Below are 17,549 nucleotides of genomic sequence, written 5' to 3'. Positions count from 1 at the left end.
ATTCTGTTACAAAATAATAGTGCAAGTTGAGACCTCCATGAGGAAAAAGGCAACCTTACTAAGGTACTTCACCATAATAAAAAGTAGAAGTAGGGTATTTTTTTTGGTACTGACTAAATTTCAAGGCAATATAAAGAAGAGCTTACTATAATTTTGACATGAATATGAATTTATAGGCATTTTCCAGACAGAAGGAAATAACAGGAAGAAATGTCTGCCAGCACTGTTTCCTCCTTATTTCAGTTGCTGTTAAAACATTGCAAAATCCATTATTCCAATATAATAGCAGTCTTGGTAGTGAGGAAGCCAAGTAATGATTTAATTCATTCTGGATTCTTCATTCTGTTTGAAAACAGAGTTGCTGAGAAAAAAAACTATTTCTCTTTGCTGATTAAGGAGGAGAAAAAGTTTTGTTTGTTTGTTTTTATAGGTTTTTGTTTGTTTGTTTGTTTGTTTGTTTTGTGAAGACACCGATTAATTAGAACTGCAGTAATTTCATCTGAAAGTGTTCTGTCCTCATTTTGAGGGGGACTGGTACCTAGGCCTCAAGACTGCAGCTACAATGGGCTGTGTGCATGTGTGATCACTTCTGTTTCCGACAGGCTGTATCCATCAAGAGCAACTTGTTTGTAACTTTTCTTCGGGATTCAATCTCCTTTCTAATAAAGCCCCTTTATTATGTATATTTCATTCACATCTAATGGCTCCTCTAAAACACTAGAGGAATAAAACATACACCACTTGGTTAGGTTTTTCATACATGGAGGATTATTATAAAAATCCTAATTTTTGTATTTCTGATGCCTCTAAGAAGGCATTGTGGTATTCTGCAAATTTAAGGAAGAGAGTATGAATGCAAGATTTCACTAGTTATACAGCTACTTTTCCCCTTACAACAGAGAATATGGCACCAGAGGACATTGCAAGTATATTTTTCTCCTTGAAATGTGTCATGGAATAATTAATCTTATTGTTCTCAGTCCAAATTAGTAATATGATCCCCTTTACCTCCTCTCTCCTCCAGCTCACTCAGCTTCTCCTTGTCTAACAGATACTCCACCCTGTGGCCCCTTAATGGGTCATTCCCCTGACTTGCCTCATTTTGCAATATTTCTCTGGTATGGTGAAGGACACAAAAACTACAGACAATTTTCCACATGAGTGCTGAAGAGGAAATAATAACCATAACCTGCTGACTACACTGGAGCTCATACACTCCAGTCTGTGATATTTTTACTGCAAGGCCACACTTTTAACTCTTAGTCAGCCTCTCCACTCAGTCACCTGGGTGGTTTCTGTGAAGATTGTTTTTACCCAGTCAGTTCCAAGAATACTCACAAATGGCCTTATTCAAGGCAAAGTGCAGGATTCTCTATCTGTCTTTCTGGAACTTTATGTGGTTCTTGTTGGCCCCTTGCTCCAGATTCTAAAAGTCCCTCTGTCTAGCAGTACTACAATCCACACATCAACTGTTCTCCCATCATTTCGTGACACCTTCAAACTTGCAGCAGCTGTATCCCAGTTTGTTATACAAGTGACCTACAGAGGCTGGATAGTATTGGCCTTTCTATTCATTCTTAGTATCCACTGGCTCCTAGTCACACTTCAAATCAAGAAACAATAACCTTAGAGTTTGCTGGCTCAATTATTTTACCATCCATTTTGCAGACCCTCCCTTCAGTCTCATCCCATCTCACTTTGGCTACAAGGATGCAAGGCGAAACTGCTTCAAAAGCTATAGTGAAAGAAATCTACTGCTAAAATCTACATCTCATTAGACAGTCACTGGAAATGCAGTAAGATTATCAAGGTTTCCTTTTGATTCTTCCATCTTGCCTGTTCCCAATTATCTTCTTATTTTCCCTACGCATAGAAATTACTTCCTAATATTTTCTCCCTATTTTTTCCGGAGCGAGGTGAAATAGAAAGGAATACATTTGGGATTTTTCATTTTCTAGATGTAAATAGTGAAGAATTGAAAACAGTAGTTGCACAGAAGAAAGACACAGGACCACAGGGAATTTCAAGAAGACAGATAGATAAAATGCACCACCTGGCATTAAGAAAAATATTATGCATTTTCTCTTAAATGGGGATTTAACAAGTTGCTGGACTTCTCATGTGAGTAATTTCATTTACAGATCATTCCACCTACTGTTTTTAATGATTTTTCAGGGAATTTTGACTCATTTAGATTAATTATTCCAACCTATCAAGAACTGAAAGAGCATTGCAATGACACAAACTGCATGTAATTTTCTTGTCAACTAAAATTAAAGAAAAGAATGCTCTGAGGGGATTTTTCTAGTAAAATACACCCTCTAGAATGAATTTAGAAACTTCTTCATATACACCAAGGTTGGTTCAGCAGTGTTATTCTAAAACACTTGGAAAGCAAGATACAAATAATTATATTTTATTTTAATAAGAATTTCAAAACATAAGCCAACACTATACTGCAATTTACCTATGAGTTATCAATTAAAGAATTAGATATTTTTACCTAACTACAATCCACAGCAGCACATTTTCATACCGATAAATCTAAGGTATTATATATATAATAAAATTAAAAGATGTAATTGAGTAGATTATATTCAACTTTAGATTTTAAGTCTGTCCTTGAGCTGTTTTGTGTAATTTTGCACCTGAAAGGTGTACAAACACAGGGAAAAATATCTTTTCAGGAAAACACACTGATCCATAATTAGGTGCCACCGATTTTGCAGACAGAATTAGGCAAATTTAAATGCTTCCAATTTGCCCTAAGCCCTATATGAACCTATGGTGAGCCATACACAAAAAGCATGCATAAAAACACATCGGTTTTGTGACTTATAGTTGCAAATATTCTTGGAAGGAAAAAGGGAAAGAGACATATTATCAATGGTGTGAGCGAGTGAAAATGAAAGAAATTTTGCCTAACAATTCATATTTATGCTTGTATAATCAATAAAAAAATACATGTAATGCTAACAAACTGAAGACTTAGGTCTTATATTGAGCCTTGGACTCATTGACTACAGTCCTTGATTTTAGCTTTCTTATGAGACAAATAATAAGGAATTGACAAATCTTTTCCTAAAATGCAGAAATTAGTGTACTCATTTAACCTGAAATCATAAATTAGTTCTACACATATCAGTGGGTAACATAAATTGATATCTATTTTCATCTATAGGCGTCTTGAGTTATATTAATGTAGGTACAGTGTAGATAAAAACCATCTCTAACTCATTATAATTCCTTTGAAATGGAAAGGCTCATTCAGAGCTCCCTGGGTGTTTGCCTTCTGATTTTTATAGGCTTCCAGTAAGTCTTAAAAGTACCTCCAAAATAAATTTGGGGCATGTTGTCCTTGAAATTCAGGAATATTCAACTAGCAGTATTCACATAATCTAGCTTTAAAATTTAAGAATTTACCTTTCTTGAATTGCTCTCTGGAGGAGCCTACATAGTTCCACTCACCTTGGATTGTATTCTTAATTGCATCTAAATTAAGTGTCTGAAGAACATGGTATTAATATACCTTATGTGAAAGAGTGTGAGACAGGAAGGGGCTTAGTAGCAGAACTAAGATTTTCTGCAGCAGTCATGGGGTAACTCACATTTAGACTTTCACACTCAGAGCTGTAAAATATTTTTATCACTATAGAGCCTGTCTGATTTTGAAATAGGAAAGACTAAGTAGTGATTAAACCTTCTGGCTCTAAATGTGATCTTTTTTGTCTGGTAAAGTAGATCCATGCATTTAACAGTTCTAAGCACAGGACTTCATTCAATGAAATCAATCAAATAGGAACTAAAGTCTCTCCAAGTTTTTAGAAAACCATTTGGGAGGCACCATAAATCAAGCAATGCTTTTACTACAGTAATAGCTCCTTCAAGAGGTCCTGTGTTCATTACAAGTGGGAATAGATATGTAAAAATAATTTAAAATGTAGAATGCAGATAGGCGGGAAAAAAATAGTTAATAGCTATACGCAGATAATAGTAATCAATACCAGTTTCCATGGGAATTTGTAAAATAACTGAATTAAACAAAATCCAGCACCAAATTACTCCTGGAGAAGAAACGGATGACTTAATACAAATTAAATTCAAGGTGCATATAGACACAGTCTTTCCTAAAGGTGAGATCTCATAACTTAATGACTGTTTCCCAAAGAGTTAAAAGGTATTGTTTCTAAACTGACTTTCAGAATAATAATGGTATTGTTATATATATATATATATATATATATATATATGTAAGTCCTATACTTCTATAGTAAAATTCTTCTCCATCTCTGCACTATTTGAATCTAAACTCATGACTACCATAGAGAATTAATTTTCTGGGATGTTCAGTGTAAACATTATTTCTCAATAGTCAGAATAGAAGAAAAGAACCTCTTTTCCAGCCTTTCATGAGCAAGAGTGATTTATATAATAAGTAGAATCCATTGTGACTTGTGCATTGTTTAGTTCGCATATGTTGGCAGCTAAATTATCCTGTATATAGCCTTTCAAAAAAGAAAAGTAGTACATAAGTACTAAATACTCTTATTATTGATCAGATTACGAAGTAGTACTTCGGGTTATACAAAATGAATGAATACTAATACCTATCTTTATGCTTGAATTCATCACACACAGGTGTTAGGCAATACCCTGGCAATGAGTGGTGTAACACACTGGAAAAGCCTACAGGGATAATAGCTCTTATTTTGCATGTTCAGAACAGAAGAAAAATATGTGGAAAATACTCTCACACATAAAAGTTTTGGGCTGATGGATCTTCATAGTTGCAGTTCCAACATATATAAATGTCAGTCAGCCTTAGTCCAGGGATATCCTGACACCAGTAGATGACTGATTTCTTTTTATATAAACCTTTGTACACTTCCACTGTGGAACTGATGAACACACACATGTGAAAAAGTAATGCTGAATCATAACATTCCCCTAAGCAGCACCTCAGTGTAATTTTTTTACTAGGTAAAAAAAATTTAATTTCCTTCTTTACTGCTCTAAATATCAAAAAAGCAGCAATTAGTGCACTCTGCTTATGTCTATTCCCTATGCTTATGTTATCTTATGCTTATTTCTGGAATCAAAATGACTTCTTTCTTAATATAGCATATTTTAAATTGAACAATAAGGGGCGAAAATATATCATGCCAGAGAAGTGTTCTTTATTTTCACAAAATTTACCCGAAACAACTGCATCTTGCTGGAAGTCGCTAACAATGAACTGACATTTAGTAGTTAGGTAAGTTCTATGAGACAGTGGTCACTACAGTAATTTCACGATTATAAGCTGCACCATTTTGACTAAAATTTTGGTCTGAACCCAGAAGTGCGGCTTATAATCAGGTGCTGGTTATATATGGACAAAGAACAAAAAGTTGCTGTTTTAGTTTGGAGGACAGGTGTCTGCTGAGAAAGGCAGGAACTTCTCTTTTAAATGGAGAATGTAAGCCCCTTCTCTCTAAATTATTAGAATTTTGAAATCAAGGGGCTTTCAGGCAAAGATATGGGAATTAGGAATAACAGTTCTTTACTAAGAAAATTAAAACAGAAATACAGTACTACAAAGCACAAACTCCAAACCCTGACAAAGTCAGAATACAACCTGACACCCTGTCAGTCAGGGTTTTGGTAGCAGTCCCATTAAATGGTGGCTGCAGTCCGCTTGCAGTGACAGATGTGATTCAGTTGAAGCAGTGCTCCTGCAGAAGGTGCAGTTTCCCTCTGGAGGTCCAGTGGTGATGTGGAGAAATCCGGTTTTCCTCCGGAATCCAGTGGAGAAAGGGGCTCTTTTAGTGTCCCAAAACCTCTGTTTTTATTTTGGTAAGAAATGTTGGGCTCTTCCACTTGGCTGGAGCAATTTCCAATGGGATGAAGTAATTTTATCAGTCACACAGTGGGACTCAATGGGCCATTATCGGAAAATGACTCACTGGAGGAAGGATGGGTTGTGAAAAGATAAAGAACAATGCTCCACCTGGTTTCAATGGATGGCCCATTAGCAGAATATCTGCTGTTGAGGTAAGGATCACTGCCCCCACCCTCAACCGATGGTGATAGAATAGATACCTTTTATCACACTCTGTATTGTAACGTGCGGCTTATAATCAGGTGCGGCTTATGTATGGACAAAGAACGAAAAGTTCCCGGCACCCGGAAGTGCGGCTTATACTCAGTGCACCTTATAATCATGAAATTACTGTACTTTTGACCACTCCATGTCCTAAGAGATGACATACTATAAAACTACATTCAAAAAATTGAACTACAAACATTCCTTTGCAAAATGCAGGAGTCAACCAGGACTACCTAATGAAAGGTTCTAAAATATTAATTCTGATCTGAATTACATGGTTCTGTGCTATTTTTTCTTCTGATAATATTCTGTCTTTATTTCTCTTTCTGCTGCAGCCTAGTATCTGTGAGTAATTGAGATGTTAGTGGCTCAAACATTGCTAAGATCGCTGTAGTACTTTGCCCACTATGGCAAGCTGTATAAACACTGTGATTACTCATTGGTGTGGTCACCAAACCTCCCCCCTACACCAAATAAGCCTCTGCAAATTCCTGGAAATCTGGAGATAAAGTTAAGCCACCTGATCGGAGCTTGAAATAAAATAAAGGGGGTTCTATTGCCCAATTATCTCGGCTCTGAGAAGTGAACAAGCCTGGAGAGAAGATATATCCACAAGTAAAGCCAACTCAGCAGCTGTGCTAAAACTCAGCTCTGTCTAGGTCCAGCATAGGGAGGCCACAGCCTCCAGACTCATTTCTGAGGCCTTCCACCAGGGTACTGCACATGATCCATAGTGTTCTAACAGATCCACCATTAAACTCCCCCACCACCCAGGAGAGGTGCTTCGACATTTGCGTGTATACCTGAATATAAAGATAAGCATGGAACACTATGTGTTCTGCTAAAATGATACAGTGAGGCTGCACAGAAGAAAGATGCTTTTTATGTAAGGTTGAGCTCTGAAGAGGAAAACAGAATTCCTTCTTTCCTGAGAACAACCAAGTACATTCAACTATAAGGCAAGAAAACCTGCAAAATTAGGGCAGATATAGGAAGTCACAGATTCCAGAAATAAATATCCTGTTCACAACCAAGAATAAACCCATTGCTAAGCCTCAAATGTTACTAAAAAAGAGAACCCTTTTCTTATGTCCGTATTAGGAGTGTGAACCAATATGAGGGGATCAGAAGAGAGCAAGAGTTGGGGTAAGAATTAATGTCCAAACTAAATAAATCTCTGGGTTTTAAAGAGTCTTGGTTTTGATTCACTTTTGATTGCCTCTTGTCTGCTTCCTCTCACAGAATGTTCAATACATTGAACACTCAATTGTAGTTGGAATGCATCAGGAATAGTTCTAATTGAAAATTATCTTGAAGCTTAGTTTCATCACACACCCTGCACCACAATGAAAATATGGGCAATTATTTGAGTCACTTAAAATCATACTGGTTTGAAAAGCATTACAACATGAAAGGCAATTTAATTTCTAATGAAAAGATATATCCTAGTAGAATAGGGGAAAATCATATTCAGTATAAAATATTTTCATATTTAAGGTACCTTATTTTTCATTTATTCAAAAATGTCACTTGACAAGAACTGAATTCCAGTTCTTTGTACTGCATAAGACAAAACCAAACAAAAACAAAGACAGAAATCTGGGGGTTTTACCTAGGCACTGGGTTTCAGTACCACTCCAGAGACCATTTGCCAAGCATTCTCTCACATGAGAACCAACTAACGTGTATCCTGTGTTACAAGTGAATATTGCAGTAGCTCCATAGACTGTTAAGGTTCCAATCTTATTTCCATTTGGTGGAGATGGAAGACCGCCACAGGAGATAACTAGGAAATAAAAGAAAAATAAACAGAACATTTTGAAATACAGTAAAGCTTTCCATAATTTTTTTGACTGGAAGTCTACTGTGTTTTCTAAAAAGTAAACACAATAGGAATAAATATAAAAGTTGAAATCCATAGGAAGGGCTTAAAATTATGCCTGATTTGGCAACATATGTTCTAAATCTAAAGATTCTTTGGGATACCTGCATATCTTTACAGTAGCCAATCCATATTTCTAGTTTTGAAACAAGGGAATTACATTAATTCTTGAGAAGGTTGTGGTTATATTCCAGATACATGTACATATCCCTGGCTACCCCTCAAATACACTTTCCCTGGCTATTTTAAGTGTTGTGCCAGTTTAAAGGTATTATAAATATTTTTAAAATTTAGTATTCTGAATTGTTATGAACTGTCTTTTTTCTTATTACCCACTCCTCTTTATAAGCATATAGCATTTATGATAGTCTGCTCGCTAAAACAGAAAATCATCTGATTTTGCCAAAATCTGGATTTGACCAATTATCACAGAAACTTTCTCCAGCATCAGCTGCAACCCACAGCTATTGCACACAACATGAAAAATTGCCTTTCAAGAATGTATCAAATTCTAATTTAATTAAAAGCATTCTGTCATTTTGCTTCTAGAAGAGTATACCAATAATATTACAATTTAAGATACAGACCAATGTCTTCAAGAGCTTCAATTGTATTTATATATTAGTATAAATCATATGTTTACTTTCAATAAGATCTGGATCACAACTAAACTTCCTATTTGAAATCCCAAGGTCCCACTCTTATATATTTTTAAATGTTCACTATAGAAAACAACATGGAGTTGTGTAGAATTTGGATAAAATCAAGTATCAGCTACCATGCAGTTAACTAACTCAGTCACAATCAGAAAATGCATGATCATAGTTTCTTAGGTACATAATGTGCCAAGAGATGAGTAAGACTCATTTTGACTATGATCAAGTCACATTAATGTAATTTGTGGATTAGTCTAGCATTATAATTTCTAATTTTAATGCTGAATAACAATTACATTTATGTTTAAAAAAAATAAACTCTTTTTGAAGACTTTAACTCAATGGAATGAACAGTTCTAAACATATTACAAATACTTCATTGGCTTTAATTTCAGAGTTTAGTTAAGAATACATAAACTACATGAATAATGAGCTATATCATGATTTTTAGGCTTCTGTGCAACATATTTTTAAAAAAAATCTTGCTAATTAGATTTCTCTTAATCCAGAATGACCTGTAATTTGAAGATTTGCAATTCCTTTAGAGATACTATGGACAATTAGACATTGAGAAATGTAATATAAACTCCTTATATATTTATTTATATATTTATATATTTATACAAATTTATCCATAGCATGTGAGTGACACAGAGAAAGTAAACTTTAGACTCCACAAAAATATGCTGCAATGTGTTTCTGGATCTTAATGATCCATGTCCAATGGAAATATTACTGAATATCTCTTGTGGGATAAAGTTTGCTGTAATTAAATCTTAATCTATCTTCAACAGAGGGCAAAATAATGTACCTTTCTTATAAATTAATTAATATCTCTTCAATCAGTAACTTCCTGTGTTTCTCTATCTAATACTTTTCTTTTGGTTAACTGCATCTGATGTGGATCATTCCATTTTCTACTCACATAAAACTTCTGTAATTGTAGAGGGTGGGAAAGACCTATCTTTTCAAGGACTTGTTAGCAGTTGAACAGCAGCATATACAACAGTAGCTGCACATTAGGCAGCATATCAAAACTACATTTTTAGTCTGTGTATACAAAAAGAAAGGGACACTATTGCGGTTAACAGAATTAAAAAAATAGCATATTGTAAAAATAAAAATGAAGGTTTCAGAGAAATTTATTAAGACTGGCACTGTAACCCTTGAAATCTGTATGATTCCACTGAGACTGACAAGGTTTTCAAAAACTTAAAACATCCAAAGTCAGGATTGATGTACAGTAATTTCACAATTACAAGCCGTACGGATTATAAGCCACACTTTCGTTCATAGCAAGGATCTGTGTGCAACTTTCACAAATTTGCCAATTAGTAACAGAATCACGGCATAGCGGGGTTTACTGGCTCGGGGTGGGGCCAGGCATGCTCGGCCCGCTCATGGTTGCCGACGGGGCCGGGTGGCCCAGCTCAGCGCCACGGCTCAGCGGGGCCGTTCGGGGCCGGCCGGGTGGTGCTGCCGCTGCTGCCGGGCTTGCTCGTCCCCTCGTCCCGTCTGCACTGCTGCTGCCGCATTTGCTCGCCCTGGCCGGCACTGCTGGCCCCTGTGCCGCCAGGCTCCCCCACACTGCTAGACCCAGTTCTGCTGGGCTCCCCCGTGCTGCTGGCTCGGGCTCTGCCACCCGCCCTCCAAGCCGCTGGCCCCGCCTCTGCCAGGCTTTCCTGCCTCTCCCGGGGCCGGCCGGGCTCCAGCTTGGCTTGAGGCTGCCGCGGGCTCTCACTTCCGTGTTGTCAACTTTTAGAACATTGTTCATATATTAGCTGCTCTGGAGTACAGGTCGCACTTCCGGGTACGGACCAAAACTGTAGTCAAAATGGTGCGGCGTGTAATTGCGAAATTACTGTAATTTATGGAAGTTTTGTATGAAGACACTATAAAAGCTCATATGAATGTTTCTCCAATAGTACAGTTTTAATGCTTCACTCAAGAGGTCAAAGCAATATCATCTTCTAATCTAACCCTAATCTGGAATCTTCTAAAGCAATAACATTTTCTCGTAGTATTTTCTACATACTTATGCATCACCTAGTAGAATAAATAGATTGATTTCTTGATGCTACTTCATCGGTTCTTGTATGAAACATATTGTACTTAACACCTAAGGAACTGGAATGGACTAATTTCAAGTTAATAAAAATTTCACACTTTCTTACTTATTGGAATGTGAGAGCAAAATAGTTTATTAAAGCCTTTATTTATAAAATAACATGCATGTATTAAGAATCATAGGATATTCTGTAAACAAGTATGTTCCTTACCCTTACAAGTTGGCCTTTCATTGCCTATACTCCAGGTTCCATTAGTCCTGCACTGTATGAGTCTTCGACCCAATAAATAATATCCAGGACTGCAGCTGAGCATGACTTGAGCTCCATACTCATTCAGTGACCCAGAAATCAGCCTCCAGACAACATGTTCTGACAGAAGAGTCTCTATGCTGGGGCAGGTTACAGCTGTGAAGAAAGAATGTGTACATATTAGCATTCTGCCCCTAAATGTCTTTATAGGTACATGCCTTGCCTTACTGACAGATGTTTCACAATCTAAGACTTAGAATACCATAATTATTTTGGAAATACAAGCTCTAAGAAAAATAATTCTCACACAGGGAGTATTACAAATTGAACTGGAGTTTGTAGTATATTTTCATTTAGTGGATTGAGTGGAACAATGACATACAGTTATCCTCATTAATGAGATCTTTTCAAAGATTTCAGAGACAAAACACATCATAGTCTATGGCAGATGTAGAAAGCAAAACAAATCATGGCTATGTAATGTTTGCAAAGCTTGAAGTTTTTAAAACAGGTTGCCATAAAAGCTGTTAGCACACATTGAAATGATAATTACTATAAAACCATATACTGTGGGTATACAGGAAAATTATTTAATTCCATTTTATAAGATGTTAAAAAATGATGATATTTAAGAATATTTTTAGAGTTATTTCAGTTTTGCTGGTTTTAGTATTTCATATTTTGTAAGCGAATACAGTTACTGACAATAGATAAGACATACAGTTTACGTTCTTTTTTCAGTTTCAATTTCATGCTCAGCAATTTAAATCCACAGAACACTTACAGTATTTACGATATTGATATGAATTCTATCTTAATGTACCTATGACTCTAGACTAGCATTATGAAAATATTTATGACTATTTAAAATAGTTATATATATATTTTCCCATGTTATTCATAACTTCCATGCTATAGAAAAAGTCTGTGTGAATTACTAACTGTTTATGTCACTAAGTGGGATGCACTAGGTGAATATTTTAGAAGAAACTACTGCCCCAGAAACAATTGAGAAAAGCTATACTTTCCAAGGAAAATCAACTAATCAACAAGAAGTAGCAGAAATTTAGTTTCTTTATGTGTTGCTCAGAAGAAGACAAAAGCATTAGGAGGAACTGTGTAAAAATCCCAGATAATGACATAAAAAGAAGAGTTTGGTTCTCATTTATGCTACAATAAATTCATACAATTCCACCAGGAAAAAGACTGAGAAGCTGTCAAAATAAATACATAAATAAATAATTACATGTTCTGTAAACTTCACACTGACAGGTATAAAGAGGTTTTATCACAAGTATGAGTATGTGATGGAAGAGACTAGTTTAGGCAATAACTGAACTAAAGAGAAAATGAAAGAATCAAAATTTCTATAAAAATTTAGATGCTTATGTTATAATTATACATCTACATTTTCCAATAGTTTTCTTACCCATGGCAAATTTTGGCATCCAGGAAAATCGGAACTGAAGACAGTATATGTATGAAGATGTGTAAGTTTTTATAAAGGAGAAATAATTTGCAGAACTTCCAAATGATAGATTATAATGTTACATTGAGCTGAAATTGTAGAATATTTACTTAGATTTTGTTTTTTGAAACTTTGAAACTTAATAGGTCTTTACTTTGGCCTTTAAAATAATATTTTGACAACTGAGGAATGATATTCCAGGTTAATAGAGGACTTCCTACTTTCTAATATAATTTTTTTTGGTATTGATACTAAACTGAGTTTCATAGCTATGGAAAGATTATGAACTATTGACTATGAAACATTTCTCTGTACTTGTTCAATAAAATATGCATATTGAAGCACTCTACGTAATACCTTGTAGTGAAAAATCATATAAAAAACATATTCTAAATAGGAACTTAATGCCTATCAACTGTAACATGCTTCTTCCAAGCAATAGTTTTATTAGTTCTTTCAAGTATGAAAGCAAGCTTCTTATTTAGTCCAATAGCAAAAATGTTAGTCTTAACCATAGGACATCTCAAGATAGGCCCAGCAATTTCAGAATATAAATATAAATAAACTGCATAGATGTTACCTCTACATACTGAGGTCAGTATGCAATTTATTCATTCTTTATCGATAGATTCACTTAAATTTGCAAGCACACTTTACAAATAACTACCAGATTCTAATGCATAAATGTACAATTTCTAATTCAGGATGTTCTTCAATACAGCATATACTTCTAGGCTGTGTTGATGTAATCAACTAAACCTGCTGCTTGAAAAAAATTAATTTTACAGGGACTGGTTTTGATTTATTAAATTCCTCATCCTTCAAGAAACAACAAGTGACTATTAACAGATGTTTGATTTTTTGCAAATGGTTTGAGAATTAGCTCATCAACTTGCCTGTTATGTTCAGTATCTTGGAAATTATGGTCTGGGCACTATTTCAATTTTCATATACATAGATGAAACTCTGTAAGGGATTATATCAACTTTGCAGATGTGAAGATATTCTCTTACTTCTCCAGGCATTTTTATACAAAAAAATTTATTAATAATATTGATTTACATAAAATACAGGTCAGAAAACATAATTAAAAATTGAAATAATGATTATCTATTTTAATGACATGGCAATCTCCACATATTGATAATTCTGAACAGACTCTAAAACAGGGAATTCATAATAACGTATAATTACCATAAAAAAGAGTTGTTATAAAGCCCAAATAGGCAGAACTGTGAGGTCAACACATGGCTTTGAGGCTGGTGTAAGTGGAAAAATTTGGGATTTGTTGACCATGGGATGATCTACTTAACACTGGGTCTACTGACACCGGATAAGATGCATCTTTCTCAGAGGGGAAAAAGAGCTCTAGCACAGGAGTTAGTGGGGCTTATTGACAGAGTTTTAAAATAGTTTGGAAGGAGAAAAGAGAAAATATCAGACTTGGCAGCAATGAACAATGGCATGCTGTGTCAAAACTTGAGGAAAAAAGCATTAATCCCTCAATCTGCTTCACAAGGTGCTGACTACAAAGTATCACACTTAAAGTGTTTCTACACATGCACACAGCATAAGCAAAACAAAATGAACTCGAAGCTTTGCCCAGTCCCAGTCTGATATCACTGGCATAAATTAAACCTGGTGGGATGAGTCTCCTGACTGGACTACCCTCTTGGATGGTTACAGGCTCTTTAAGAGGAATAGGCAGGGCAGAAAAGGCAACTGGTGGTGAGGGGGTGTCATGGATGTAATAGAAGGGGTAGAATACATGGAGTTCTCGGTGGTGGCATAGCTGAGAGTTTCTGGATAAGAATCAAGGGACAAAAAAATCATGTGAATTTCATTGCAGGAGCCTACTATAGACCTACAGCAATGAAGATGATGCAAACGAATTATTCTTTGAGCAACTAAGGGATGTTTCCAAGTCAATTACTCTTGTTCTTATGGGGGACTTCAACTTGCCAGAAATTACCTGGGAGAACCACACAGCTGCTGCAACACACCCTAGAAGATTCCTAAAAGTCCTGTATGACAACTTTATGGAACAGGTCCTAAGGGAGCTGGGTCAGAAAGATCCCCTCCTTGGTGTCTTGGGTTACAATACAGGATGTGATCAAAAATATCTATTCAATCACCACCTGATGAGACCAGGTGGGGCAGTGATCCTTATCTCTGTGGGAGATACTCTGCTAATGGGTCATCCATTGAAACCAGGTGGAGCATTGTTCTTTATCTTCGCACTCCTCATCCTTCCTCCAGGGAGTTATCTTCTGCTAATGGTCCACTGAGTTCCACTGATTGAATTATAAAATTACTTCATCCCTTTGAGAGATGCTCCAGCCAGGGGGAAGAGCCAAGCCTTTCTAACCAAAATAAAAACTGACATTTTGAGAGACTGAAACAGCCTTTTTTCCATCTAGTCTCCAGAAGAAAACCAGACTTCTTCACATCATCACTAGACCTTCGGAGGGAAACTGCACCCCTCTATAAAATCACAGTTTCAACTAAACCACATCTGTCATTGCGAGGGGACTGCAGCCACCAAACTACTACACCAGACTACTACCAAAACCCTGACTGACAGGGTGTCAGGTTGTATTCTGACTTTGCCAGTGTTTGGAGTTTGTGCTTTGTAGTACTGTATTTCTGTTTTAATTTTCTTAGTAAAGAACTGTTATTCCTAATTCCCATATCTTTGCCTGAAAGCCCCTTGATTTCAAAATTCTAATAATTTAGAGAGAAGGGGTTTACATTCTCCATTTAAAAGAGAAGCTTCTGCCTTTCTTAGTAAACAGCTGTCCTGAAAACTAAGACACTTGGTCTATTGCTTGTCAATAGGGAGGATCTTGTAAGCAAAGCGGAGATTGGTGCCCACCTTGGCTGCAGTAACCATAAAGTTGCTGAGTTAAAAATTTCTGTTGACAAGAGGAAAATGCCAGGAAAACCTCAACTCTGGAATGAGGACAGCAAACTTCAAACTTTTCAGGGAACTACTAACTAAAATTCACATGGAAAATATATTTGCAGGTGTTGGGGTCCATCAGTGTTGGTTACTCATTAAACATTGCCTCCCTAAGGGCACAGGAATGTTGGAAGTCAAGCAGGTGAGACAAAAATCTGGCTTGGTTAACCAGGAATCTTCTCTTGGAAATAAGGTAAAAAAGGAAAGTATATGCCCTGTGGAAGCAAGATAAGGTGTGATGGAAGAATATAGACATGCTGCTTGCCACTGTAGAGAGAAAATTCATTCAGTCAAAGCTCAACTGGAGTTGAAACTGGCCAAAAATACAGTGGACAATAAAAAGAGTTCTTCCAAATATATTAATGGTAAAAGTCAATGTAGAAATAACATCAGCCGATTACAGGATGAGGATGGTCACCTCACAAACAGGGACATGGACAAGGCAGAAGTGCTTAATGCATTCTTTCCCTCTGTCCTCAACACAGATGATGGCAAGGGGGTCTAACCCTGAACCGGAGGATCATGACTACGAGAATGATTAAGTTCCAGTCAACCCTGAAATTGTGTATAATCTGCTGTTCCAGCTGGATCCCTACAGATTTATGGGGACTGATAGGATTAATCCAAAAATCCTCAAAGAGCTTGGTGGTGTCACCGCTAAACCTCTCTTGATGATTTTTGAGCAGTCTTGGGAATCTGGAGAGGTCCCAGCTGACTGGCAGCTGAAGAACATTGTCCCAGTTTTCAAGAAAGGTAAGAAGGAGGACCCTGGAAATGACAGGCCTACCAGTCTCACTTTAGTAAAAATCTTACTCCTTTACTGCTCTAAATATTGAAAGTTAAAAATCTTCATGCAAAAGCTTATTCTGGGAAGTGCTGAAAAACATCTGAAGGTTGCTTTTTAAGAGTATCTTGAATATTGTGACTCTGAATGTAACTATAGTTGTCAAAGAAAAAAAATACAATGTTCATGATGGAAAAATATCTCAATTACAGGAACTTGCTATTTAGCATACTTGCTATTATTATTTTCAAGGAGTACAAGATACTTTATTGTCATCCTTTAGCTGGTAGTTAACAATCAAAAAAAATGGGAAGGGCATTTTGAACTTGCTATTTGGCAAACTTAATGCCAAATATTATTATATTAATAATTTATTAAATTATTAATAAATAATATTTATTAATATTATAAATATTAATGCCATATATTATTATGTCAAATATAATCTTTTTTAATAAATTCACTATTAGCTTAAAAATAAGAGCAACATTAAGGTGAAGTAATGCATTATATCTGAGATAATGGTGTGATTTAAATTCACAAGTATTAGTAAAATTATAAGACAGTAGAAAATCAAGTAATCTTATATATCACAGAATCTATGAAAAAAGACCTAAGAACAAAATAGGATCACTTGAGCAACTTGATAGTCTCAGTATGCTGAGAGAAAGGAAACAAAATATAAGCTGTTCATGTTGGTCAATATAATTAAACAAGAAAGGCTTCAAAATCTCAAAACAGATAAACAAAAGGATTATGTGGTATTCAGCATCAGTCTGTCCATTCAGTCAGCTATATCAAGCCAATCTGCTATCAGTCTAGTGCATCCGAACTAATTAAATATTGCTAAACTTATGAGCTGTTTTACTGCAGTTCACTGAATAAGTACTCCATGTTACATACCAAATGTTGACAAAATACTTCAAAAAATACTTACTGATTTGTTAAAGAAAATGGGCATGATGTTCTGAATGTCTTAGTAAATAAAAAACACCAGCACAGTATCTATGATGAGTTGATCATGAATCTTTGCCTGTTTATCTTAGCAAATTTCATTTTGCATTTATACTATAACTAGTGTTTTATTCCAGAACTATTTATAATTCTTAGTTCTATAACTAGATATTTTCCAAACATATTGAAAATTATGAGAAAGGCTAATTTATAAACTTTTAAAATTTATTATTATTTTTCAATTTATTTCTACAGAAAAAAATGAACGGAACCAAAACTGTTAAAACTCTGCCTGCTACACCTTAAAAAATCCCAAAAAAACCCTACAGCAAAATCTGCAATATGAAGAATATGGAAAAATGCCATTAGTTGTTCCTTAAAATATTTGATGTTAGTATACACCTTTGAATTAAATCTTTGATTTAAATCCTTGAATA

The 17,549-nt window shown here is 35.6% G+C and overlaps 1 protein-coding gene across 2 annotated transcripts in view; it reads right to left on the bottom strand.

The window, feature by feature from the left end:
- The window catches only part of CSMD1 (CUB and Sushi multiple domains 1), a 1,108,435-nt gene that overhangs the window by 58,557 nt on the left and 1,032,329 nt on the right, over positions 1-17,549 (bottom strand). For both annotated transcript variants that reach the window (XM_033053649.1, XM_033053650.1), the window contains exons 51-52: positions 10,906-11,100; positions 7,701-7,874 (exon numbers count right to left, since the gene is read on the bottom strand). In XM_033053649.1, the coding sequence (XP_032909540.1) occupies positions 7,701-7,874; positions 10,906-11,100 (369 nt within the window). The remainder of the gene's footprint in view (positions 1-7,700; positions 7,875-10,905; positions 11,101-17,549) is intronic.

This window comes from Catharus ustulatus, chromosome 3 (genome assembly GCF_009819885.2).
Source record: "Catharus ustulatus isolate bCatUst1 chromosome 3, bCatUst1.pri.v2, whole genome shotgun sequence".
NCBI classification, from domain to species: domain Eukaryota; kingdom Metazoa; phylum Chordata; class Aves; order Passeriformes; family Turdidae; genus Catharus; species Catharus ustulatus.
Note: the sequence above shows the minus strand (reverse complement) of the source record. Positions and strands in the feature narration are given on the sequence as shown.